Source organism: Ctenopharyngodon idella, chromosome 24, assembly GCF_019924925.1.
Source record: "Ctenopharyngodon idella isolate HZGC_01 chromosome 24, HZGC01, whole genome shotgun sequence".
In the NCBI taxonomy this organism is placed as follows: domain Eukaryota; kingdom Metazoa; phylum Chordata; class Actinopteri; order Cypriniformes; family Xenocyprididae; genus Ctenopharyngodon; species Ctenopharyngodon idella.
Window position 1 is genome coordinate 15853841 of NC_067243.1, and position 27582 is coordinate 15881422.

Sequence of the window (27582 nt, forward strand, 5' to 3'; positions counted from 1 at the left end):
GATTTCAGTAAACAAGGCTTCGTTACATCATAAGTGTTCCGAAATTTCAATGGTTCACCACTGGGGGGCGTGACTTTGGCAGTTTGATACATGCTCCAAACCACTGATTTGAAAACAAAAGATTCGTAAAGCCTTTTTTTTTAAAATTTATTTAGACAAACTAGAACAGATATTTATTGGTTAATGATCGTAACTAAAATAAATATCAGTATAAGCTAGACAATTATCTCGACTGCACAGCAATGGTCCTGCACTAGACCACATATGCAAACCAATGTTATATTCTTTTAGGCTCCAATCTGAAATCCAGCACTGGGACTCCACCTGGACCACCCATCTATGTCGACCTAGCTTACATTCCCAACCACTGCAGTGCTAAAAATGTTGATCAAGAGTTCTTCAAGCGAGTGCGAGCAGCATATTACGTCGTCAGTGGAAATGATCCAGGCAGTGGTGAACCCAGCCGTGCAGTTCTAGATGCACTCCTAGAAGGGAAAGCGCAATGGGGCACTAATCTCCAGGTACCTTTTGACTTTACACTAAAAACAAAAAGTCATGGAACAAAGTTTGTCTGTTGTAGTACTCCTCTAAAACAGGGGTTTTCAAACGGGGGTCTGGGGACACAAGGGGCTGTTAGGGAGTATGAAAAAAATTGAGATTTTTTTTCTTTTTACAAAATTTTTTTTTTTTTGGGCTGTCAAAGTTAAAATGTACTCAAAATATTGATTAAATATGTTTAATGTAATGATTTGTTTTACATTGACATTCAGCAAATTTTGACTGTTGACCATTTCACTGTTTTTTAAACTGTTCAGGATTTTTTTTGTTCCATTTAATTTTTTATTATATTTTATCCTATATTTCTATTTTTATATTTATTATCTTATTTTCTTTTTATATATATTTGTATTTTTTAGTATCCTATTTACTGTACTAGCTTTTAACAGTAAGAAAAAAATCAATATAGTTTTGTGAAGAAAAAAAATGTTTTAGCTTTAGGACAATGACCATATAAAAGCCAAGTATTTATTTATGTTTTGTCTCACACAGTAAAAATGGGATTTTATACATGAAATTACATAGATGCATTTATATTTTAGGAGAGGAGGTCCCTCAAAATGTTTGAAAACCCCTGTCCTCAGGTCTCACTTGCAAGCAGAACATTTACTTTTATATTTAATCTGATCTCTGACAATGACAATCTTCTTCTCATTTAGGTCACTTTAATCCCTACACATGACACAGAGGTAACTCGGGACTGGTATCAACAGACCCATGAGAAACAGCAGGACCTGAATATAATGGTCTTGGCCAGCAGCAGCACAGTGGTCATGCAAGATGAATCTTTCCCTGCCTGCAAAATAGAATTTTGAATTCTTTTCTTTTTAAATTGCCATTCATTCCTCATTCATTTCTAATATTTTAGGTTTAGATGAGTTACTCCACCCACAGCCTTCCATCTGCTGCCATTTATAGTTTATATTCTAATCCTCAAAAATGCAACAAAATCCTAGTGCTGTCAAAGGACTTTATTGTAAGCTTTGGTCCTGAATCTATTGTACATTTTTGATTGCATCTGCAAGGCTTTGGCAGAAAACTGAATGTTCACTAGCTAGCTGCTATGAAATAGTAATATAATGTTCAACGTAGGCTGAAGTTAAATTGCAAATTGAGATTACTCATATTCTTTAACATAACTTAAAGAGACCAAAATTTTGTCCTGCCTGTATTTCGAATTCGAAGCACAAAAAAATGCCCTCTGTAAATTGGTTAAAGCATCATCTGATTCACATTCCGCATCCTTTATCATCAATCTTAGCACACATAACCACATATAGACACAGTTGCCTGGGAAAAAATACTCTAAACTTAAGGTCACACGGCCTTAGAGCAAATAACTTAAGCGAACAGACTCAAAACAGTTCTGTCTTGTGAGTGACTATTACAATGAGGCTAGACACAGTCTCCCCATGAGATCACATACCAGCATAGAGTGAAGAAAGAAATAAATGTGCTCTAAATTGCTAATCCAAAGAGGATTTGTGCCAAATCTCAATTCTTTCAAATGGCAATTTTAAAAAACAAAATCAACCATAATCCAAGATTTATGTCTTTAGTTGACAAGAGATTATTAATTCTTTATTCAAACATGCAATCCAATTGTTTTATCTCAATAATGTGATGGTAGTGAAGACTTACTCTTTTAAGAGTAAGGCAAAGTAGATGGCATCTTTACAAACCACCAACTCACTGATATGACAGATTTCGGTTGAATAGGCTCTGATATGAAAATGTGACTGGTTATAGAAGGGTGAAAAGTTATAGAAAGTATAACAGTAGTGTTAATTTGGTATTGCAGTTACCTTCCTAAAGCATGATGCTCTTCAGACTAAACTTCTAGGTACATTAATCTAGTGATCTGTTCAGGGGATGTGTTGGGGTCCACCCCTCTCTTCAAAAACTGACTAATAATGAGCAGCTTGCATCCCATCTGTCCATTATTTGAGTAGACCACCACTAGAGACAGATGGAAATTGTGTTTTATTGCCAATTACATTATGTTCTGATTTTGTTATTATAATTTTAAATAAAATCGTCAAAGTGTTATGGAAATTTAAATGCGGCCACTTTAGGATCAACTAAAAGTTTTATATTTTAATGTGGAGGATTCAGACTTGTGACATGCTGAATGTTTTGTTGGTGCAATGTTGATATACTTTTTTTTTTTTTTTCCCCAACCTGAGATTCCCTGACCCACAAGCACTTTAGGTTTAACTGGTTTAAATAGAAACTGGCAGTGGAAATTACACTATATATATCAAAATGTAGCAATAGAGACATCTGTTATAGACAGACTAATAAATAGAATTGAATAGATTTCATGGGTGTTGTGAGAGCAGACAGTGAGGGTTACCCTCGTGTGCCTTTTGCGTGTTGTTTAACGAAGAAAATGCTGAGTTATTGCATAGACATTATAAATATATATATATATATATATATATATATATATATATATAATGTCTATTAATATAAATTTATTTTGGATTATCTGGAATTAGAAATTCTTTATAGCCTTACTTCAAGTTTACGCTAATACAGTTAATACAGTTTTAATTTAATGACAAGTTAAAGTATTATAAAAGCAGCAGGTGTTTATAATGATAACATTGTTGCACCAAGTACGATTGCACTTTTCTAAAATGAAGTCAGTTTGGTAGATAGGCATAATGTAAATAATTAAGTAACCTTAATTTATTTGAAAAAGCAAATATAAAATTTTTTATTAAAATGACTGATTGTCAGATACATTTGTTTTTTTGTCTGACGAAGTGGACAGGAACTACTTAAGCTACTATTACCTAAGCCGCTTTTCCACCGTGGGGCCGAATGGTTGCAAGAACGGTAAGGAACAGTTCCAGTTATATTTCCACTTAAACTTGGTTTGGATTACAAATCATTCTTGGCCAGGAATTCAGAAAACCGTGCTGGTAGAATACGTGTAGTGATGTGGCCACTCGGGATTGGTCACTTGTCTGTTGCCTGGCTGTCAGTTTCACTGTAGCTGTCCAAGCGCGCTATTTGAGCGAAGTTAACGCAAGTTAATGATAATATGAAAAGAAATATCTGAAGATCCTCCAAATTGTAGTCGCTATTTACATCTCGATTTACACCAAGGCAACAACTTACACATTTGTGTTACATTCCGAAGAGCTCTGTTATCAGCCCTGCAGTGGAAAATAAAACCATATCCGTACCGGCTGGGCCGGATCGGCACTGAATGGAACGTTTAAGCAACGGCCTGACGGTGGAAAAGCGGCTCTATATTAAATTGTATGAAGGTCAGTTGTTGAGAACAGAGCTATATCAATAAATTAATCGGCATTTTTATGGAGCTTAATCTCTTTTAATGAATATTAATTCAACCTAACCTGAAGTTACACCATTTACAAAAAAGGCAGAAAGAACATATTAGCAGTCTATCATTTGCTTGTGCATTTGGAACTAAAATAGACTTGATTTGAGAAAGCTGCCCAACATCTTCAATTACATTGTGAGCAGTATCTTCAATAGCAAAACATCAAGGCCTCATTGGTAAATGCACAATTGTTCTGTCCTTGAAAGTAGCCTTGCTTTCAAGGCAGCAGTGCCATCATCTATTCTTTTCCAAAACAAGCTCTGAAATACTGCATCCCTAACCTTAATCCAGTATATTTACAGTGAGTGGATCTGTTTTTAGTCTGTCTTGATTTTTTTAAATGTAAAAGTCGGTATTTAGCATATTGTGTTATTTGAATATAGATTAAGAAATTGTCTTTAAGATGGTCAAAGTGACAGGTTCTTTGTGTACTTTTACTGAGAATGCACAGGTTACCAGTGGTGGTCAAATAATTTACCTCTAGGGCCTCGAAAAGACAGTAGCCTTGAAGATTAAACTAGTTTATTGGTTAAATATATACAGTTTAATACCCAATTCCACCAGTGTACACAAATGAAACCCACACTGAGACCAAAATCTTTTTTTTTTTTTCTTTTGCTAGAAGGATTGTTAAAATGGGCTGAATCTGTACTGTACGTCCTATGGTGTGGATATATTTTCATATTTGAAAATGTTTTATTTCAAATACCTGGCCTTAGTAACAAGTACTATATGGTCTTGTTAATTAGCTGTGATTTCTTTACACAAAATAGTTTTGTGTTAAAGATGAATGCACTAACTTTAAATAATATTTTTGAATGTAAAAGTTGCTTTGCTGGATGCTGCTTGAACAAAACAAAGAACTAGCAAAATATGCACATGGAACAGTGAACCTCAGAAAATGGGTCACCGAAAGAACAGTGGTTAGAATCGTGAGTGACTCATGACAAAATATTACATTCAGCTGTTGCTGATTTTCGTACAAATACAGAACTCTCTTAAAAATAAGATACAACAACTTTGGTTTGCAGAGGGCTACCAACTACACACTGAAAACTGAATACACTACAGACGTAAAGATTCCTCCTTTACAATGACTTGAAATGTCAAAATAGAGATCAAAACAAATGGCGTAACCTGTACATATAAATAAAAATAGCTGACGTGGTCATTTATGTGAAACGCTTTCTTTTCAGGAAGTTCTATGGTCATTGTAATTCTAATTTCCTAAACGTAAAAAAAAGACTGCAAAGTTAAAGTACCTCTACGAATCTCTATTAGTTCGATTTCATTCCACATCAAATGCATCATCATGTGATGGATTCATTTGGCCATATGTCATGTATACGTATCCATCTTTGCATGTGACCTTATTAGTTATACTCCTGAATGTAATTGTTTAATGATCAGAATTAAAACAAAACTATTTTAAGAAGATATATTTGAAGCTAACTGTCTTTATGGTACTGAAATATGCATATATTATTGGGCTTGGCTTCTGTTTACCCTAAGATGTTGTCGAGAAGATGCTGTGATATTTCCTCGTTCTTTGGCGCTGTATGAATCTTAGTTCTCTTCTTCTTTAGTGCAATATTCAACATTCTGTCTTTAAAAGCTCAATGCAAAAGTAGATTTCTGCTGATTTACTGTAAAGGGAACCATCCTGGTCATCATCAATAAAATACACAAAAATTTGGAAAACTCTTTCTGTGGTTCATTTTTTCCCCCTCTTGTCAGACTGTTGATCCAAAAACACTACGTGAAAAGAGGTGTATATGGAACAGTAGTACCACCGCAGAATTTCGGACGAGTCCGGGAGTATTACTGACCAGATATGGGAAATACCATGGGTCCGTGCTGAAATTATACCAATTTGGATATATGTTATTGAGATATTCTTTCACGCAATGGCCATTTGTTGCCATGGCAAGTTATCCCCTTAGGCACCTTTTTTTCAGGGGACATTCCTACCTTTGTGCCATTCGTCCCTCCCCTTTTGGTCATTCGTGTTAAACTGGATTGGTTGCTTTGAGGCTAAACCCACCCCCACAAGAGACAGCTATTGGGCCACTGAGCACACAGACTTTCCTCAAAAGTCATTTCATTGGTAAACTAAATTTATCCCACCCACAACCCTTACAGCAAAGTGACTTGATTGGTTAGATTTAAAATATATCCCTCCCAAAACCCTTACGGCTAGGTGATTTGATTTGATAGGTTGCAGGCTAGGTGTGCCGTTAGATCCCAACCCAATACAAAAATACAACATCTACTTTAATTTAAAGATTTCAAACAAAAGCAGTAAATAACACATGAAATGATGTGTCCCAGTAGATTCCATTCCTCACTGTAGCTCCTGCATGCATCCACATCAACAACAACAATCTTCCTCATCTTACATTGAGCTCTACCATTTCTGTCCTTCGAAATGCTCTTTCTGTGTTTGTCTCTGTTGACCTCTTCTCCTGGCAACTAAAAAATAACAGTAATGTAACCACTGAAAACACTCACAACAAATTAATAACAGCATACTTATTTTAAAAAAATTACATTGTTTTATCAATTTCGAAACTTACTGTTGTCTCTCTTTTGCCTTTTTTGACTGTTTCAGCTGGGCCTTTCTGGGATGGGATGAAGGATACATAAGACATAAAATATGGTTAGTAACAGAAAATATTTAGCTGGATAGATAAAACAATATAAAAATGGATATTAAAAGGTTGCAACAGCCTTCTGAATGTTACTTTACAATCGCAGAAGATAAGTTGACCCAGTCTAAGGTGTAGGAAACTGTGGAAAAGAGGAACCATTAGATGAGGACAAAATGTAGTATTAATATAGTTTAGACATTAAATATATTAGTTTTACACAATATAGATAATCAGTCTTACCTGGTTTGTGCATCAGGATGAAGTGGATTCTTCTGAGAACTGTGCAGGCTTGTGTTTCAGTCTGTAGCTGTTGGCTAAAAACGGCTCTTCAAGAAGTGTGACTGGCAGTGTTGCCAGGTTTTGCTAGAGTTGGTCTGAAAAAACAGGCCTAAAATATGCAACCCGGTTCGGGGAAAAAAATGTGACCCCTGGTTTTAGGGGGTGGGGTCTTCAGAGGGCACCAAACGCTGTGCCTTCCACGGATGCACAGTAAAACAGATAACCGTTTTTTCTCTTGTGCATTCAAGTGGGCAATTAAAGCAATCTGTGAAGAGATGTAGTGAAAGTATAAATGTTTACAGTGGAAAAAAATTATTGGCTTCCTTGATATCATGACAATTTGTCATTGACAAATTATCAGAACAAAATAATAACTTTTTTAATTACTTGTTTTGAAATAATGATTTCATTCTGGAACGATTGAAAGGGATTTTGTTCCAGTTTGTACCAGGGGGAAGAGCGCTTACTTGACCCTGACACCTCACTCACAGCACTCACAGCATTAAAAATAATGGGCATGTCATTCCTAATTTTAGGACTCCTAAATTTTTCGCTTTAAGAGTATTTCTCAAAGCATTTTAGTGCTACAACCAGCTCCTAAATCTGTGAAAAGAGGACACCCATTACTAAGACAAAATCACAAACAATCCTAAAATGGCTGTTGCTGGCAATCCGCCCAAAAACACTGTACACCATTGAGGCAATAGGTGATAGAGACTTGGGTGCTGAGACTTTTCTTCATAAATGCAATAAATATTTTGATTTATAGATTTTAATCTGTGATGCGATAACATAAAGGTTCATTTATATACAGGCAAAATGCATTGAATGATGGAGAACAAAACATTGCAGTTAAGTTTAAAATAATGTTCCCATCATCTGTGCTGATAGCCTTGTGGGCAGCTCGGGTGACCTGAGCTCAAGTTCCGGCTTGTGAACCTTTCCCGATCCCGTCCCCCCTTTCTCTCTTCCACTCGATTCCTGTCTACTCACTGTTACTATCATAATAAAAAGGCAAAAATGGCAAAAATAAATATTAAATAAATTAAAAATAATGTCTGGTTACCTGTGGCAGTTGTTTCAACGAGCTCACACTTACAAATGATTGAATAGAGTAAAAAAGTCAAATAAGCATATTTGGCATGCTGTCCAAGGGGAGGCTCAGAGCTCAGAATTTAGCGCAAACCCAGAGTTCACCCCCGTATCCAGCCGAGAGTGAGGAGTCGGTGTGAAGGGTGGATGCAGAAAGCTGTCGAGGTAACTAGGTGAGTCGGCTGTGTATATATGCCTCCTCTCGACCATTTGAACGCGCTCCTCCCGAACTTTGTTTATAAAACAATTTGTAGCTTGAAATCTCTCGAGATGCAGACATGTAAGAGGCTGACAATTAGCTGAACATATACTTGTTTAATTAGTAATACTTAGCTTACATTTTAAAATCTTTTAATATGGCAATATGATACCTTGTTCTACAATATTTCTATCATTAATTCACTGACAGAGACCCCTCCTCTATCAGCCAATCACTGTGTGCATAGTTAGTAAGCGTGCTGATATCATCCATAGCAATGAGGTCAACCCCACCCTTTCCCTTAGCTTAACATTTCTCTCTGTTCCTTAGTAAAAGTTAGTCTCAGTAGCTTTGTGAAAAGGTTTTAAAAGATAACTCTTACCTAAGAACTTTTACATCTATTTAGGAGAACTCTTAGTGGTGGTAAAATCAAATGTTTTGTGAATATGGCCTCAGGTCTTCATTTCTGTGAAACAATATGGAAAGAGGAATGAAATTGGGGAGAGAGGATGCCTTCAAATTATAAATCATACATATCAAGTGTAGCGTTAGTTCTGGCAGGTCACGTTAGTCAAGCTCGCATCAGCTGACTTTCATTTGATCCACGTCTACCTATAAGGTATATGACGCCTATCACCTCATCCCTATATATGAAAGTGACAGTGAAAGTGACATGACGTGGGGCCAAGTATGGTGTCCCATACTCGGAATTTGTGCTCTGCATTTCACCAATCCAAGTGCGCAGACACACATCATGAACACACACCCGGAGCAGTGGGCAGCCATTTTTGCTGCGGCGCCCAGGGAGAGATTAGGGGTTAGGTGCCTTGCTCAAGGGCACCTCAGTTGTAGGTAATGAGAGTGGAAGAGAGCACTGTTCATTCACTCATCTAAGGTCCATTCAGTATTATCAGCAGCTTAATCGATTTGCTCAGGAGCTAATTACCCCATCCCCAGCTCCTCCTCTCATCCTGTCAGGACTTGGCCTCTTATATACCTCTTTGAATCGGACTCCTTTTTCTTGAATTATGCTGTTACATTAAATTATTATCATTAAGAACATTAATGATATCTGCATACCTTATCTTGGTTGTGTTCTGTTTACCCTAGTGGGGGTTATCGCTGCTCTCCCTGCTCTTATCCATGCTAGGCAGCATGGATGGGCAGGGAGTTCTTGCCCAGAACAGAACCATACCGCCAATACAAACTAATGGTGCTGTCAAAAATGATAAAGCTAGCTTTATAATTTATTTGTTTAAATTTATTAAGACTATTTTGTGAAACTTCGCTTGCTCACCCCCCTCTCTCAATCTGAGAGCACATCAAGCACCTTTAACTGATATTCATTAACATATGAAATGTCCACACCTGACATCAGTCCTCACAACCCGCAGTGTATGTCCATGAAATTTCATGGATTCCTGTATGTCCGTGTACGCCAAGTATCTGTTTTTTCCTGGAAAAAACTTGTGTAACTTGTCTCATATATTTTCCACATACATTCGGCAAACCTGAAATTACACTACGGTTTACCATGGTCATGCAGTAAAACTAGTCTGGTTAAAAACGTAGAGGTTATCGCGGGTCTCTGAAATACTTGATTCTGATTGTGGCATTCACACCGCTAGTTAAAGGGTTAGTTCACCCAAAAATGAAAATAATGTCATTTATTACTCACCCTCATGTCGTTCTACAGCCGTAAGACCTTCGCTCATCTTCCGAACACAAATTAAGAAATTGTTGATGAAATCCGATGGCTCAGTGAGGCCTCTATTGAGAGCAAAGCCATTTAAACTCTCAAGGTCCATAAAGGTACTAAAAACATATTTCAAACAGTTCGTGTGAGTTCAGTGGTTCTATCTTAATATTTTAAAGCGACAAGAATACTTTTTGTGCGCCAAAAAAAAACAATATAAAGACTTCTCAACAATATCTATAGGGGGGATTTTAAAACACTGCTTCAGAGCTTTACGAATCGAATCAGTGAATCGGAGCGCCAAACTCACGTGATTTCAGCAGTTTAGCTGTTTGATAGGAGATCCGAATCACTAATTCGAAACAAAAGATTCATAAAGCAGAATCAGAAGCTTCATGAAGCAGTGTTTTGAAATCGGCCCATATAGATATTGTTGAAAAGTCGTTTTTTTTTTTTTTGGTGCACAAAAAGTATTCTTGTCGCTTTATAATATTAAGATAGAACCAGTGAGCTCACATGAACTGTTTCAAATATGTTTTAGTACCTTTATGGACCTTGAGAGTTTGAATGGCTTTGCTTTCAATAGAGGCCTCACTTAGCGGATTTCATCAACAGTATCTTAATTTGTGTTCGGAAGATGAACGAAGGTCTTACGGGTGTAGAACGACATGAGGGTGAGTAATAAATGACATTATTTTCATTTTTGGGTGAACTAACCCTTTAAGGCAAACTAACTGGCTCTACTTTTGTGTCTCTGGTATCACACCGCGCGCTCGCTTTTTTGTGTCTTCAGTTATCAATTATAGTGAAAAAAGACCTCAGATTAATTAATAATATTACTCTAATAATACAGCGTTCGTCTTGTTGCTATACCGATTGTTTCGTAATGGACTATTTTTGTTAGCGGAAGCTTTAAGACAATATACAGATTAAAAACAATGAATTAGCCTATATCAATAACGTAAAAACTTTAACGCTTCTAACGTTTAAAAACTTCGAAATTCATTGATTTCCACTGCAAGTACATTCATAGTTCTTTCTTTAACCATCTAAGGGAGGAATCGAAGTGTTTTCTGAGGAAATCTGGTGTTGCTGTCGATAGATCGATGTATTGAATCAGCCTTTTAAACAGCTTCTCCTCCTCTCTCGTTACAATAACATTACCTCATACTAAATGAGCATCCACAGCAATCCACACCCCTTCCAAAATCTCTTGGCAGGAGCTGAAGTGGTTGTTAGCCTCTCAGTCTCTGGGCACCGGCCGGTTGACACACTTCTTGATTCGCGAGCTCACCGCCGCGCAGTACTGGACTCGAGCTGTTGCTATGACGATGTCTTTTATTACCAGCAGGCCAGATTTTAGGGCAGAGAGGTGGGAGCAATTTATGATATTGTCTTTCAAACCTGATTAATGGCCTCGGTAACCTGTCAGAATTTATATCGCACATAAATTGTGAAATGAATTATGCAGCTACTATGCAATTCAAACTAGGCAAAGTGAATATGCATGATATCGTTCACTTCAAAGGCCCGATTCAGTATTATATTTCACTATTCCACTCCATCGGGTCCCTGTGGGAAAATATCTACTGAACGTTTGGCGTATGTGTCCCCACGTGCATAAAATTGAGCTAACAGCACAGTATGACTTTTGCCTGTTTTGACTTCACACACACTACTTTGCAGTCACTCATTCAGAGCGGCTCTCACAGTCAATAAGCAGATGAGAATCCGTCCCTATAGCAACGCAGCAGCACAGCTGAGGGCAAAGCATGAGTCATCATTATTGTTTTGCATCACACTCTTTTGGACGCTCACACCACAGATTGAATTTCAAAAACTCAATTAGGTCTGAAAGAACAAATCATGCCAGGTATAAACCAGTGGTGACTTATACTGCCTTTCATTCATAAAACATAACACCACACACAAATACACTTTACAGCAATTTTATTAAGTAATACAGTTCTCTAAAATTAAATATACTTTACAGAGTAAACACGACAGCAGATTGCAAACAGCTGAACATTCTCGAAGAAGTCTATTGCAGCTCATTCGGCACACATTTATTCATTCCCAAACAATACCTTTTTGCATTTCATATAATAAAAATACAATTTTCATTTAAATCTCAAAATAAATCATATGATCAAACATCTAAAAAAAAAAAATCATAAAATAATTATACACAAATCAAAGAACAGTGGTACAATTAAATTTACTCAACTGGATCTGATTAAATATTCATATTTCTTGTGGTCTTATTGGTCTATATGCTCCTTTGGATATTTATTCGAGTTGCATTATTCTGTGCAATGTAATTACATTGGTGTGGGGCAAAAAAAAAAGATGCACAGACAATTACTATTGTCTGTAATGTCTCTGTCTCTCTGCCCCTGAATCTGGGATCATAATTACTATCCGACTCCACCGGAGCGCATAAGTACAACGGAAGAACTAATTACTGGTTCCAGAGCTGTATTTGCTGACAGATTAAACTATCAGCTGAATCTCAGCCAAAGTTGCTCTATATTGTTCAGGCAGAAGTGCAGATTAAGTACAATATTAGCAGCTTCCAAGTAGGTAACTAGGACCATATCAATCTTAACATCAATCTTTTAAACAGATACTGCAAAGCGGATCAAAAACGTTTCCAAGACATCTACTCATTGTTGAATCCAAAGTTGGATGAAGGCTCTGCTACAGATGGAGACGATGGCCCGGCACTGGATACAGTACTGGAAGGGCCGCTGGTGTCTGCAAACATGAACACACACAGAGTTAGAGGTCCACTGCGTGGTCGCATGAAAAGGAGCGTTGCAGCAAGCGTCTTAACCGTCACCCTATACTAAGTGTTTATACTAAGCATTGCTATATGTACGAAATCTCCCACAAGAAACAGAACATAACAGCCCACTGACTTCTAAAGATGTTTAACATTTACAAAATATACAGCTGTACTACAATATTTGAGTTATTGAGATTATTGACGGAGCGTCCTAAAATTCGAGCACATCGTTTCTATGATTGTGCACACACCGGTGGCGTTCAGCTACGACACCTCGCCACTCACATAGTTTTATATTTTTTGTTTATGTTTGCTAATCAATATTCATATTAGGGCTGCACACTTTTTTAATGCGCATCTTGTCAGTGAAGTACAATTAAATGCTGCTCCATCTGAAAGCCAGATGGCGGTCTCACGCAGAAACTCCAAATATGCTCCGCAGAAGAAAGATAACACACATCGCCAGGAAATCCCTATGGTCATCACACTATCGCTGTAGCTGAATAAACAGAAGATTGAAACACTTTGATTGATTAAACGACTTATAAAGACACGACTACGACAATATATGGTTTATCTGAGTTCTTCAAGCCTTCTCGGGTATTTTCATGATAATAAAGTATATTATACTTCAATGCTAATCGACATAGCCTTTATCACTGTATAGAATACTATGAAATAATATGTTGTGTCTCTTATTCTGTGTAAGAAGCCACATCGTCTCAGAGAAGGATGTTATTTCAAACACTCGGCTGACATTATGAAGCGAGTATGGAGTAAAAACATGTTATTAAATGTCTTTTGTTGGACAGGAGGTTCATAAATGCTTCTTGTGTTTGGAAAGATGTTTGACACGTATTGCTTTTCAAATGCACGTTATATAAGCGGCTCAAACTTGCAGTGCTTTCAGAAGGAGCAGCATTTACTACTGATCACAGCCGTGCTTCACGGACAAGCTGCGCATTAAAGGGGACCTATTATGCAAAATTCACTTTTGCATGGTGTTTGGCTATAAATGTGTGTTGGCAGTGTGTGTACACAACCACCCTATAATGATAAAAATCCAACCACTCCTTTTTTTTATCCCCATAAATCATAAGCAGTGTCTCAGAACAAGCCGTTTGCAGGTTCCTGGCAATGTGACGTCACATTAGCCACAGGCCCCGCCCACAAATGTTGACAGACACTGCCGTTTTAACATAGAACCGCCCTGAGTGAGTTTACAGCCAGTTGTCATTGCTGCACTGATGAGAATGTCTCCCAAGCGTTTTAGGTGTTCTGTAGCTGGATGGATTAATCCACATAGCTCTCTCCATTTACTCCCTAAATCTGAGCCGCTGAAAACAAGGTGGATTAATTTTGTTTTCGAAGAAAATGCCCCCTCAACTCTACCAAAATTCGTTTATGTCTGCGCGAATCATTTCACACCAGACTGCTTTGTGAACAAATGTCAATACAAAGGGACAATACAAAACAGAGGTTGTGCTAAAAAATTTGTTACTCAAGGATAGATCAGTACAAACTGTTCGTGATCCAGTTTGATACTGGATATGGCAGTAATGAAGGCGAGAGCACTTTATTACAGTTCATCTGAGATTTATGGATATAAAGTTTACCAGTTTATTAAGCACCACCCAAAAAGGCATAAGGTCTTTATTTATTTGTTTACTGTTAGTTGTAACGAGTGTTTCTGTGTACTTCGCTGTGTATGTTGATGATAATGCAAGGGAGAGAGAGAGAGTTTATGGATAATATTTTAATGCACACTTGCACTGTGTTTTAAGCTCTTACAGTGATTTTCTAGAGTGAAAACAGACGGTTCATATTTTGTGTGAAGTACAATAAACATTATAAAACTTATCGGTAAACAGGCTTGTACTAATATAGTGGATAAAAACAAGAAGACAATAGAAGTTAAGACCGTAATTAAACTAAACTATACCTGTTCTATCTCCATGCAGCATATATTCGCAGTTTCTGACATTATAGTGCGTCCTTATTGAATCCTGTCCACGGAGAATCAGCTCTTGAAGCTCCGCCCTCTTAGGCAGAGCGCAGCAGCTCATTTGCATTTAAAGGGCACACACACTGAAACGGCGTGTTTTTGCTCAACCCCAAAAAGTGGCAATTTTAACATGCTATAAAAAATGATCTGTGGGGTATTTTGAGCTAAAAATGTACATACATACTCTGGGGACATCGGAGACTTATTTTACATCTTGTAAAAGGGGGCATATAATAGGTCCCCTTTAAAAAAAAAAAAAAAAAAATTGATTTTATAACGGCACAAAGCCAAACGGTTTAAGCACGATTTTGTGGTTAATTGCGATTAATCGTGCAGCCCTAGTTTATATGTGAATAAAAGTTTTACTTTACAGTACTGGAAGCAAGAAATCTAAACCAAACTGGTCCAAGGTCAAAAAAAGCACCTAAGCCTGCCACTATAAACAGTTGCTTTACCATAAATCACAGGCTTCAGCTTCCAAGGCTTTTAAAGCATTTGTAAACACACTGTTAATAATAATGTCATCAGTTTTACCATACCAGTTCGAGCCGAAACGCAGATGATCAAGCCAATCGATCAGAACCAACTTTGCAAACATGACTTGAGCAGAACACACTTCAATTCACTGAAGCCTCGTCTTCTCTCTTTGAATTTGCTTTTGGGCGGCATTATGCTAATATTTCACAGTGTGACGTGGACGTTTGAGGTAGTAATATATGGACTTGGATCAAGGCATTTTAGGTAGGTCTGGATCAGTGCTCTCTGTTAGTAAATCGCTTTGTGGGAGATTATGAGCTTTGTAACTTTGCAGATTATATACATGCACAAACAGATACATTACACACCCCCTTTAAAACACACTCAAAATGAACCTTTAAAAAAACAAAATAAAAGTCAGCCAAACCAGAACCTGTTGGTATTTGTTTCATCAATCATCTTTCACATGACCACATTTATATAACCAATATCCTGCTGTATTGTCCTACATAAAGAGCCTCATGGAACTAATGTTATGTAACAAAAAACAGAACAATTACACCATTAATCTGAGAGATACATTTGTCTTCCAGCATGTTCCTGGCCCTGCTTTCACAAACAATGATATTATAGTAAATGGGTTACAAAGAGGCAGACATAGCAGTGACTAACGCAACCTAGATTTTTACTGAAAGCTGCTGCTAAAGCCCAGACTGAACATAAATCACTAAACTCTCAGGGGAAACTGTGCGGCATTAAAAGCCAACAGTAATCATCTAAATGGCAAAGCTAAAAACTAGAATAAACTCAATGACTTAACTACTTTTTGCACCAAATATGGGGTTTCACATCTCATCTTATAAGAGTGAACATTTAAAGTGCCCTCAAAGTTCCTTACCCTACTAAAAAACTATGAAGGCTATGAGATGATTGTATGTCAATATATATCATGGTAAAGTGAGGTATACTCACTCCAGAGAGGCTGTGCAGCCGGTTGTTTCAGCTGGACCGGGACGGACACTGGGGTCTCCTGACTATCAACATCTATGGATGGCTGGGAGTGCGACTCAAACATGGCAGACAGAGCTAAAGAGAAAAGAAGTGTGATTTGTACACTACCGATCAAGAAACATTTCTTCTTATTATTATTCTTATGATGTAACATATACTATCACTTTTGATCAATTTAATGCATCTTCGTCAGGGGTGCTGATGATGCAACCCTATATGATGGGCATAAGAGACTTATAGACTAAAACATTAACAAAATCTTAATTATTCCACACATTTGACTGGTAGTGTACACCGATTAGGCATAACATTATGACCACCTTCTTAATATCAGGGCCAAAACAGCCCTGACCCGTCGAGGCATGGACTCCACTAGACCCCTGAAGGTGTGCTGTGGTATCTGGCACCAAGATGTTAGCAGCAGATCCTTTAACTCCTGTAAGTTGCGAGGTGGGACCTCCATGGATCTGACTTGTTTGTTCAGCACATCCCACAGATGCTCGATTGGTTTGAGATCTGGGGAATTTGGAGGACAAGACAACACCTCAAACCATTCCTGAACCATTTTTGTTTTGTGGCAGGGTGCATTATCCTGCTGAAAGAGGCCACAGCCACCAGGGAATACTGTTCCCATGAAAGGGTGTACAAGGTCGGCAACAATGCTTAGGTAGGTGGTACGTGTCAAAGTAACATCCACATTGATGGCAGGACCCAAGGTTTTCCAGCAAAACATTTCCAAAAGCATCACACTGCCAACGTCGGCTTGCCTTCTTCCCATAGTGCATCCTGGTGCCATGTGTTCCCCAGGTAGGCCACGCATGCGCACCCGGCCATCCACGTGATGTAAAAGAAAACGTGATTCATCAGACCAGGACACCTTCTTCCATTGCTCCGTGGTCCAGTTCTGATGCTCACGTGCCCACTGTTGGTGCTTTCTGTGGTGGACAGGGGTCAGCATGGGCACCCTGACTGGTCTGCTGTTAGCCCCATACACAACAAACTGCAATGCACTGTGTATTCTGACACCTTTCTATCAGAACCTAGCACTACCTTCTTGAGCAATTTAAGCTACAGTAGCTCGTCTGTTGGATCAGACCACACGGGCCAGCCTTCGCTCCCCACATGCATCACTGAGTCTTGGCCGCCCAAGACCCTGTCACCAGTTTACCACTGTTCCTTCCTGGACCACTTTTGATAGATACTGACCACTGCAGACCGGGAACACCCCACAAGAGCTGCAGTTTTGGAGATGTTCTGACCCAGTCATCTAGCCATCACAATTTGGCCCTTGTCAAAATCGCTCAAATGCCTTACGCTTGCCCATTTTTCCTGCTTCTAAAACATCAACTTTAAGGAAAAAATGTTCACTTGCTGCCTAATATATCCCACCCACTAACAGGTGCCGTGATGAAGAGATAATCAGTATTATTCACTTCACCTGTCATTGGTCATAATGTTATGCCTGATCAGTGTATATAGCTAAATGCAAAGGTCCATTTTACATGTAGGTGAAGAGATTTGGTGTCCATTCAGTGTAAATTAATTATAGTTTTGATGCAAAAGTGATCAACATCCTCGTTTAAATTAGATTTCATGATGATCAAGTGTAATAATAAACATGAATGTATTAGTCTACTTACATTTGAGCCTCTTGAATTGTGCCTCGCTCCCGTTCTTACACAGTGCCGTGAGGAACTCGTCCACCTGCTTGAGGGACAGTGAGTTGTGCAGCGTCTCCAGTGGATAGATGGAGGGCACCAGGGAGCAACCTTCAAACCCTGCAGCAGATTCCAAATCACAAACTCTTTCAGTGGCAGCCATCATTATAGATATCCCACAAACACTCTTTGAGCTCTTATACTTGAGACACATAATGAGCATTAAGCCAACCTCATGTGACCTGCAAGCACTGTATGGCCATACGAACTCCACCCAACACCATTTAGTCATTGGGTATCCAGAACTGTTTTAGGGGACAAGTGCAGCCCAAAAAAAGCCTAAAGATGGAACAACAGCACCTTGATGCAACTGAAAATGCATTGTACCATGATGGCTTGTGACACAGAATCTTCACAATTAATTTGACGCAAATGAAAACAAGTTCTAGAACTTTGGTCTACTAACAAAGTTTTTGGCTTCTCGTATGCAAGGTATTATCAGTTTAATGCCGAAATAATTAGGACAGACTGCTGCAGACTAATAAACCAGTTAGGAGCTTTACATGTTTAACCCAAAAAAAACTGTCATTTGAAAAACAAGTGCAATGCTGGAGAAACACACTTTAATGACCCTAGATTGAAATGGATTTAATTACTTCTTTGTTTGCTAATGTGTTTAGGTTAGCAGAAATGGAACTAGATGATGATAGAGAAAAAGTGGTACGCTTTCCCAGATTAATTATGACAAAAAAAAAAAAAAACATACTCAACTTGGAAGCAGTTTAATTCAGCACTTCATATGATAAGTAAGATTTGCATATGTTAAAAAAGCTTTCTTTATCTCTTAAGCTAGGAGCACTGTAATTCTTGTCTGTCCTTTACAATTGTTGGTTATCAGATTGAACGGTGTCACCTCCAGTGAACTGTTAACTTGAGTACTTCAGAAAGCGGATCATTCAGTCAGTGCGATGAATTCGCGAACGAATCAGTCCCGATTTATGAGCGAACCATTTTGTGTTTAAAGGAAGCAATCAAGAGTTTCAGGCTGCTTTGTTTTGCATAGTAAATCAAGTCATGCTGTTTGTACGCAGCATATGGCAACATCTACAAGCAATAAAAACAGTTAGGCTACTCTGGCTGCTTTTAAATCCAGATGAACCAGAACACTATGAAAATCACCAAATAAAATACAACACCTTAGTATGATTTACACGCAAGGTGGCTTTTTGTTTTGTCAGTTACTCTAAAAATGTGTAAAAAGATGCAAGATGGCTTCATAAAAGCGTTATACTTACTCTATGCAGACGTCAACATAAGCAAGTGGTCTTCACATTCATCGAGCCATTATGTACATGCATGCGATAAGAAAAGAGGAATAGAGGTTATGAGGTGTTATACAGCAGAAAGAAAGGCCACAGAGTGAAGAAAAGCAAGAAGTCAGAAGATAAAAGAGCAGACCAGACTCTGTAATGCTTTGGTATAAGCTGAAGCACATTTTGTTACACGTTTACGTAAAAAATGGGTTAATAAGACCAAAAACAGGGGAATGACTGATCGAATGACAAGAGGGCTGACCAGAGAGGCATTCTGGGGGTTTCTGGCCAGCACAGAGCAGGTGGGAGGAGCAGCGGTGTAGGTGGTCAGCAGAAAGCCCAGCTAACAGCTTTACTGAAAGGATGCAAGAGGTGAATGTTAACAGAGAAGGACAAAAAATGTCTGCGGAGAGGAATTCTGGGAAGGTAGAAGAGAATTGGGGTTTTTAATAGTACTTTTAATTTGTCATTTGTATTCATGAAGAAAAAAATAATGAATTAGTAAATAAATAAATACATTTATTTATTTATACTATAATTTTAAAAAGTCCAGACATAGGAATTCTGGGAAGGTAGAGGAGAAGAGAGAAGGTAAAAAAAAAATAGTTTTTTAAGTATTATTCATTTCTCATTAATGAAGGAAAATATTAATATACAATAAACAAACAAAAATGGAATTATTGAAATATAGAATATAATATATTTCTCTCTCTCATATATATATATATATATATATATATATATATATATATATATATATTTATTAATTATATTTTTTAATTTGATAGTTTTATAAATAAATTCAATTTAAAGTTTCAATTTGACAAAATCTTTAAAAATGTCACTATTGTTAATTTCAGAATTAGTTATTGAAGATGGAGAGTCAGATTCATAAGCAGAAAATATTGAAATCCATTAAGTAAATGGAGGAAAATTCTGAGTAACAGGAGGAAGAGGAAGGAGAGTAGGAGGATAGCAGGGAGAGGGATGAGGTAAGCAAAGACGTGGCAGAGATGGAGGAGGGATAGTGTGGGCCGTAGGGAAGCGAAGGCTTCGGGGACTCAGGAGGGAACCAAACACAGCAGGTTGAGGGGGAACAAAAGGATGACAGAGATGGAGGAGGAGAAGGAGGAAGAAAGAGGAAGGAGAGGCCACTGCAGCACACAGCAAAGAGCCTCAACCCCTGCTGAGATGTTTTTACAGGAGTGACTCAGCAACATATAATTGATGACCTGAAATTAATGTTTTTTGTTTTGTTAGGACCTACAACTATTTTCAGAGGCAATCAGAGTGCAATTAAAGTAAGAAGCAAAGCCTCCGAACACAATGTTAAGATTGAGCAAAGCTCTTCGCATTATCAAATGTTCAACTTATGCTATTTGTATGTGAATGAAACATCCGAATAGATCAGGTTTCACAGAGCATGCAAACACTCCTCAAGTTTCATAACACTGCAAGTCGTTCTTACAAAGTCAGCCGTAACAAGCAGCAATAATCTTGACCTGAAGCAATTTTTCATGCACTTCTGTTCAATGCAAGTACTAAGCGTCCAACTAATCTCACAGAACATGCATAAAATACGAACTATTGCCTCTGTATTATCTAACTGATATACTTATCTGTTTTTAGACTGAAGAAACAGCCCAAATACATTTATATTATCAATTAAAAATAATGAATATTAATGACATATATAATAATGAAATAGTTACAACAATTTGTAATAAAAACTGGCATTAAAAGTGCAAATTGCTATTGATGTCAAATTACAATTAATAATAATTATATAAATAGTAATAAAAAACTGACATCAAGTGTAAAATGCTATTGATGTCAAATTACAATAATTACTAATAATTTTATAAATAGTAATTTAATAAAATTACAAAATTAATGAGTTAAATTAACTGACATCAACAGTGCAAAATGGTACTGATATCAAATTACAATTTATTACATAAATAATAATAAATTACAAAATTAATAAATAAAAAAAATACAAAATTAATAAATAAAACTGACATTAATGCAAAAATTAGAATAATTAATAATTATATAAATAGTAATTAAATTAAATAAAATTACTAAATAAAAAATTATTAAATAAAATTACTATCAATAAAATTACTAAATTTATAAATAAAATGACTGACATCAATAAAATTATAATAATTCCAAAAAATTCCAAAAATTATAATAAATAAAATGACTGACATGAATAGTGCAACATGCTTAGGTAGTCAAAAGGTCAGAATCTCACATTGAAGTCACAGAAATTCAAATCCTGGATGATTGTGTTTTATTTCTCAGTAAGGTTAGCAGGCCGCATCTGATTGTGTTTAATGATTTTACTGACTTGAGTGAGTTGGTCTGCGTTGGAGATTCATATTTTGTAAATAAAGTGGCAAATTATATTTTTTTGTGCAAACAAAACACTCGCGTCGCTTTCTAAAATTGATGGAGCCACATGGAGTACTTTAATGATGTCTTTACTACCTTCCTGGGGCTTGAAAGTGGTAGTTGCGTAGACCGTCAATGGAGGGACAGAAAGCTCTCAGATTTCATCAAAAAGATCTTCATTTGTGTTCTGAAGATGAACGAATGTCTTAAGGTTTTGGAACAACATGAGGCTGGGTCAGTGATAAATGGGTGAACTAACCCTTTAAATGCACCGCCCCAACATTTTTCTCACTTTAAATTGGATAGAAACATTTTTTTCAACAGTAGGCCAACAAGTTCAACCTGCACCATCCATTACAGCCTGCAATTCTACTATAAATCACAATGCAAAACCTAGTCCTGATGCACTACTAACACTATATCTGTGGAAAAACTGGATTTTTAATTTGTACTGACAGCATGTCAATAGAAAATCTTCCTCAATCTTGTCAAATATGCTAAAAGACTGGAAAAATTACTGACACGTGTTGATAGGAAAACACATGGATGGCCTGTCTGGGTTTTTAGATTTGTGGCAAATAATGAGTTTCCCTCAAGCAGTGTTAAACTGTCAAATGAAATAAGCAGGGTTTGATCATTTCAACTCTTCCCTGGGCTGTACTGAGTTGAGAAAAACACTTCAACCTCACCAAAACCCATCTGAACTAGATTCCCTACAGAGACACGAACATTCAAAAAAAGACAGAAGAAATGGATGGAAAAAAAACCTAGTGCTAAACATTTGCATCATTTGACAAGGGTTCAGTCCATCAGCAACAGACTTTTTCATGAGCAAACTTAGAATGAGTATAATGATCATCTTAAACATTTAGGATCTCAAAAGTCAAAACTAAGCAATAATCAAATGCTTGGCAAACATTGAAACTTTCACACATAAATGCCAGCTTCTTATTGACAAGATTTACAGGATAAGAAACAATCAATAAGAGCATGCAAATATAATGCCCACATACAACATTCAGGTTTGTTAAAAAAATTTTCTTGCAAACAAGATAATGAATCAAGTTAAAAAAAAAAAAAAAAAAAAAAAAAAAAGAAAAGATGTTAACCCTCACCCCATTAGCAACTACGATCATCATGCAAAGTTATTTGAGCACTGTATCTGAACTACAGTTTTACAGATATCATACAGTTTAATTATTATCAAATCATTCTATTTTTATCTCAACTGTTTTAAGAATGTTTTGATATTTTAAAGAGGACCTATTATGCCCTTTTATTAAAGTCTTGATTTTGTTTTGGGAGTCTACTAGAATAGGTTTCATGCTTGAATGTTCAAAAAACACCTTTTTTTCACATATTTTACATTGTTGCAGCACCTCTCTTTATGGAAGTAATATAATGCCATATGTTTTTGAAACAAAAAGCATCTTGAATTGCACTACTTGAAAAAAATATGCATCGCATTAACCGTGCTTGTATTTTAACAAGCACGGTTCAACAAGTGGTTCAAAATTCAACATTTCACATCCAGGAACTGCATACAATGCAAGCCCTAAAAATACAATGCATTAAAATACAAGCACGGTTAATGCAATGCATTTTTTTTTTTTTTTTTTTTTTCAATTAGTGCAATTCAACATGCTTTTTAAAAAAAACAAAAAAAAACATATGGCTTTATTTTACTTCCATAACTCTTCCTAGTCTGTCAGTAACGCTCTATTTCGTTCTGGTCTCTATGAAGCCGCTCCTTCCAAAAAGTGCATTGCGACTCTGATTGGTCGGCTGGATTGGTCGTGTGTTGTGATTTGTCAACCTCTTCGAGCATATTTTGGAAATGTCACGCCTCTAAAGGTCCTTGCCCACTGAGTCCGAAATTCTCGTCCGAAATTTTCGCACATTAAAAAAATAAATACGACCTTGTGTAGCGTCAATGACGTTTACACACTGCCTCCGAAACTTTCGTCCGTCATTAATTCGGATCGGGTTCAATTTTCTGAGTTTTTCACATCCGTAGCAAGCATTTTGAGAGGTGCTTTGACAATTCAGAGCCACCGTAAAAGCGAACGCCAAAATTGTTCAACCAAAAAGTTGATCCACTTGACAAACAAAGTGCGGAATACAAAGAGACGAATAATCTTTTCACAACCATTTAAGATCACCAGTTTTAATGTAATTATTATTAATTGCTTGAAGACTCCATTTTGTATTGTTTTGCGAAATTTTCACAACGGATTAATACGCATCAAACTTTTTAACACGTAGGACCTTTACCATAACCGCGAGTTTCAACACACTACCAATGCAACTCAGCCAGGCCTCGCCTCTTCTTTTGCGCATGAATTACTTAAATGAGGAACATTGTGACATGTTTGTTCCTGGAATAAAACAAATCGAGGTGTTTCAGGGAGTTCAGAAACAGTGCTTACTGATATAGAGAATAACTTCCCTTTTGAAGTCACTCACTTTGTAGCTTTGCAGATCTTTTTCATACTCAAACAGCAACATTACACACTAAAGAAAGTTGAAAATGTAAAAAAGCATAATAAGTCCTCTTTAATTTTAAGAAAATTATTATTTTTTTGCAATTAAGATGCCTATTTTTGTATTTAAACTTAAAGTAATGCATAAGTTATGTGATCATTAAAGCAGTAATGGTGATGGAAGGGTTAACCATTTCTAAATTAAGTGGATCAACATGAAAGGTGGTCACACGAACAACAATATATCAAGAGATATATTCAGTACACAACCCATGCAATCTAGCCAATCAGAAAGAGGAATGAATTAAGATGGGTGTGTCTTGTGAATTCAAAGGAAAAAGGTGAAGAAAAGCCTCCCTAATTTATGAAAAGAATTAAAAATCACAAACGGTGCTAAATTACGAATGCTATGTTGAAGCAACGGCAGAGGACATGCAGGAGAGTGTCAAAAAAAAAAAAAAACGGACTCCAAACATACCATTAGTCGGATGCCTGGCATACGACACAGAAAATCTCTTTACTGCCGGCATAGAGAGCAGCTCTGAGGAGATAAAAGAGGCATTCGGCATTACTCGTGTGACTGGGCTCCTCATGAGCTTTTGGTCTTACTCAAAACTACCAGCTTTTTTAATCTTCCCACCATCAAGCTTTTCCCTCATAAAATCTTCTATAACAAGAAGGTAAAAGTATCAGTGGGGCCAGATGTTACCCTAGAATGTGGGGATTGAGAAAATATAAAAACAACAGATGGTCACATCAAACTATCCAGCATTCCCTGTGCTACAACGTCCTTTTGGATGCAGCATGACATGGCAGTATTTCGAGTGGTATTTCAAATGTCTTAGAAATTTCAGAGACACAGCAACACCCTGTGGACAAAAACGTTAATGCTGCTACCAAGGAGTGAGAGATGAAAATTCATTTCAAATAATAAATGTCACATTAAAAAAATAAAAAATAAATAAAAATTATATATATATATATATATATATTATATATATATATATATATATAATTCATTTCAAATAATGAATAATGTATTTGATACTGATGAAAATAATGAAAACGCATTCCTTTACAATGTATGCTGGAAAATGAAGTGCAATTTCTAAAACATGTTTTGAAAATTATCATAATATCCAAAGATATTAATCTTTAGAGACTGTGGTAAAAGCGTTTGCCATTTGTGTTTATATTATCCATCGCAATCCATCAAAACACATTCCCAGAAGTGTCAGAGGATACTAAAATGTTTCCCTTTTTCATACAATTTAGCAAATTATTGAGCAAATGTTTGTTTACATGCAGCATGCAAATAATCAGTTTGGAGTTAGCAAAGGTGACAAACGATTAGTAAAAAAATTATTCAGCTACTGTGGAAACCTAATTTCCCTAAGCGAGACCTTGATAAACAGCAAGACGCAAATGGTCAAGGAACAGCTCCCGCTGTGTGTAATGACTTGATTTGGGATGTTTTTAAAGGCTAGAATAAAATTTCAAATGAATTTTGAGTGAAGTATGCTGAAAAACAGTCACTAGGATAGATACAGTGTACAAGAAATGGTATTACAGGAATGTGCAAAGCTAATCAACCATTTTTGTTGCATTAAGTGAGAGTGAATGGGAATATTTGAAAGTTATTCAGATGAATGGTTTGCTGGGACGTTTGTGATGATCGGAATCTTCAGGTCTTCTGGTTTCAGGTGGGTGAGGTACATTATGACCCTGTATGTGCGTGTGTTTGGGACATACCGGCTTGAGAAGACAGATTCCTGAGCGAGGAGGGCTTTTTGCGGGGAGCTCGTGTTAGGTCTCTCAGGTTGGGGAAGGAGGCACTGAAGAGGCCCGCACACTGAGCGCCTGCGAGTAGGAGGGAGGCCGTGGGGTGGAGCGGATGGGAACGGGATAGGAAGGTGGTTAGTAGTGGTTAGTTTTCACAAGTGAACATGCAGCTTCTTATTTAAAGAAGTTAAAGAGATAGTTCACCCAAATAATGAAATTATCTGTTCTATAGTTACAGTATTTTTGCATTAAAATTCAATTTAATAATTTAAGGGCATAAAAATTCTAATTATATTTTATATTAAAATCATTATTAATACATTTTGAATATTATTATAAATGTTAAAATATTTAAAAAACATTTTCTGCTAAATTGAAATCGATATGCAGAAACATGCATTGAGGAAAAAAAAATATTTCTGAATTATTATGTATAAAATATTTACTCTAAAAATATTGTACTTTTTTTTTTTAAAAATAATGATTACTATAAAATATAGTAATTGTTTTTATTACATTTTACTTGATGGTTAACCACAACATTTATGTCTATTTTTTTTTTTTTAAGTAAATTTTTCAGTACTTAAATTTGAACTCTTCTTGAAAATCGTATATATAATGGTTTTACAAAAACATTTGAAATCAAAATGGATACAAATAACCTTGCACATGCATTTTAAACTTGATTATTTTCTTCTTTGACTATTCGTCATTGACCCATTTTGACATTTTAGCTTATTTAAGCTTCTTTCCAGGAGCACACACAACCTTAGCAAACAAAAGCCAGTAAAACTGCTGGCCTTCTGCTGGGAACATAAATATATTGCCAGTGCAGGAGGGTAAAATACTGACAAATGTAATTCAAGTAGGCATGTGGCTTTTAAAGATCAAAAGGACATCTCTATCTTCGGCCACTAGAGGGCAGTACTGATAAAACAGCATTTTGTTTACAAGCTTCCATGAAAGACAGATGCAACATGCACTCAGTTATAAAATAGTGACCTGCAAATCATGCTATAAGTCTTTAGTAAGGTGCAACCAAACCCAGGAAAGAGTGTGCATTGTTGCCTTGTGAAATTTCTTTGGAGATAGAAATAGCATAGACAAGAATAGCAGAGAGAGCTCTGCCAGCAGCCATATTTAGACCACTATTGGCAGCATGGACACATTTCTGACGCAGTGGGCATGGCAGGGTCCTTGAACCCATTGTCATTGGTGATAAACAGACACAAGCGTGTTTAACGGTCAACCACACCATATCACTTAAGAGAAGTTGAAATGTTTCTCTAATTAAACTGATGACGAGAGATTTGCTACATGAATACAACACGAATGAAATGTAATTCCCACCTAGCCCGCTGGGTTTGATCTCAGGAGACTGGCGAGAAGTCGACGGGAAGATGCGATACGCCAGTCCACGAGAAGAAGTGTTGCTCTCTGAAAGAGCCTGCAAAGAGAGGAAAACAAAGGCATTTGGACATTAGGGCTGAGACAATAAATCAATCTAAAAAAGCCTATATACATTCAGTAGGTCTTCCAGGCTCATGAAATGTCTCTCTTTCTGACTATATATATATTTTTTGTGGAAACGGTCATACATTTTTCAGGATTCTTTGAGTAGAAAGTAAAAAATAGTATTTATTTAAAATAGATATCTTTTGTAACATTATAAGTGTTTTTGCTGCCACTTTAGATCAATTTAAAGCATCCTTGCTGAATAAAAGTATTAATATCTTTAAAAAAAAATTTTTTACTGACCTCAAACTTCTGAAAAATAGTGTAAAAAAACCTAGTTATATTTAATTAAAATTAATTAAATATTTGTTTCCAAA

The 27582-nt window shown here is 36.7% G+C and overlaps 2 protein-coding genes and 1 long non-coding RNA gene across 13 annotated transcripts in view; 1 reads left to right on the forward strand and 2 right to left on the reverse strand.

The window, feature by feature from the left end:
• Positions 1–5617, forward strand: part of map1ab (microtubule-associated protein 1Ab) — a 42195-nt gene extending 36578 nt beyond the window's left edge. For both annotated transcript variants that reach the window (XM_051883155.1, XM_051883156.1), the window contains 2 exons: positions 292–521; positions 1218–5617. In XM_051883155.1, coding sequence (XP_051739115.1) covers positions 292–521; positions 1218–1373 — 386 coding nt within the window. In that variant the 3' untranslated portion in view covers positions 1374–5617. The remainder of the gene's footprint in view (positions 1–291; positions 522–1217) is intronic.
• Positions 1949–9737, reverse strand: LOC127506618 (uncharacterized). The gene is made up of 2 exons (XR_007928095.1): positions 6493–9737; positions 1949–6388 (listed from the first exon to the last, which is right to left on the reverse strand). It is a non-coding gene; the product is annotated as an uncharacterized LOC127506618 (long non-coding RNA).
• Positions 9738–11766: 2029 nt separating this feature from the next.
• Positions 11767–27582, reverse strand: part of ppip5k1b (diphosphoinositol pentakisphosphate kinase 1b) — a 38322-nt gene continuing 22506 nt past the window's right edge. For 5 of the 10 annotated variants that reach the window (XM_051883160.1, XM_051883167.1, XM_051883158.1 and 2 more), the window contains 6 exons: positions 27101–27197; positions 25721–25828; positions 24447–24509; positions 17755–17892; positions 16076–16189; positions 11767–12590 (listed from right to left, as the gene is read on the reverse strand). In XM_051883160.1, coding sequence (XP_051739120.1) covers positions 12496–12590; positions 16076–16189; positions 17755–17892; positions 24447–24509; positions 25721–25828; positions 27101–27197 — 615 coding nt within the window. In that variant the 3' untranslated portion in view covers positions 11767–12495. The remainder of the gene's footprint in view (positions 12591–16075; positions 16190–17754; positions 17893–24446; positions 24510–25720; positions 25829–27100; positions 27198–27582) is intronic. The other 5 variants (XM_051883164.1, XM_051883163.1, XM_051883162.1 and 2 more) reach the window with 2 other exon arrangements.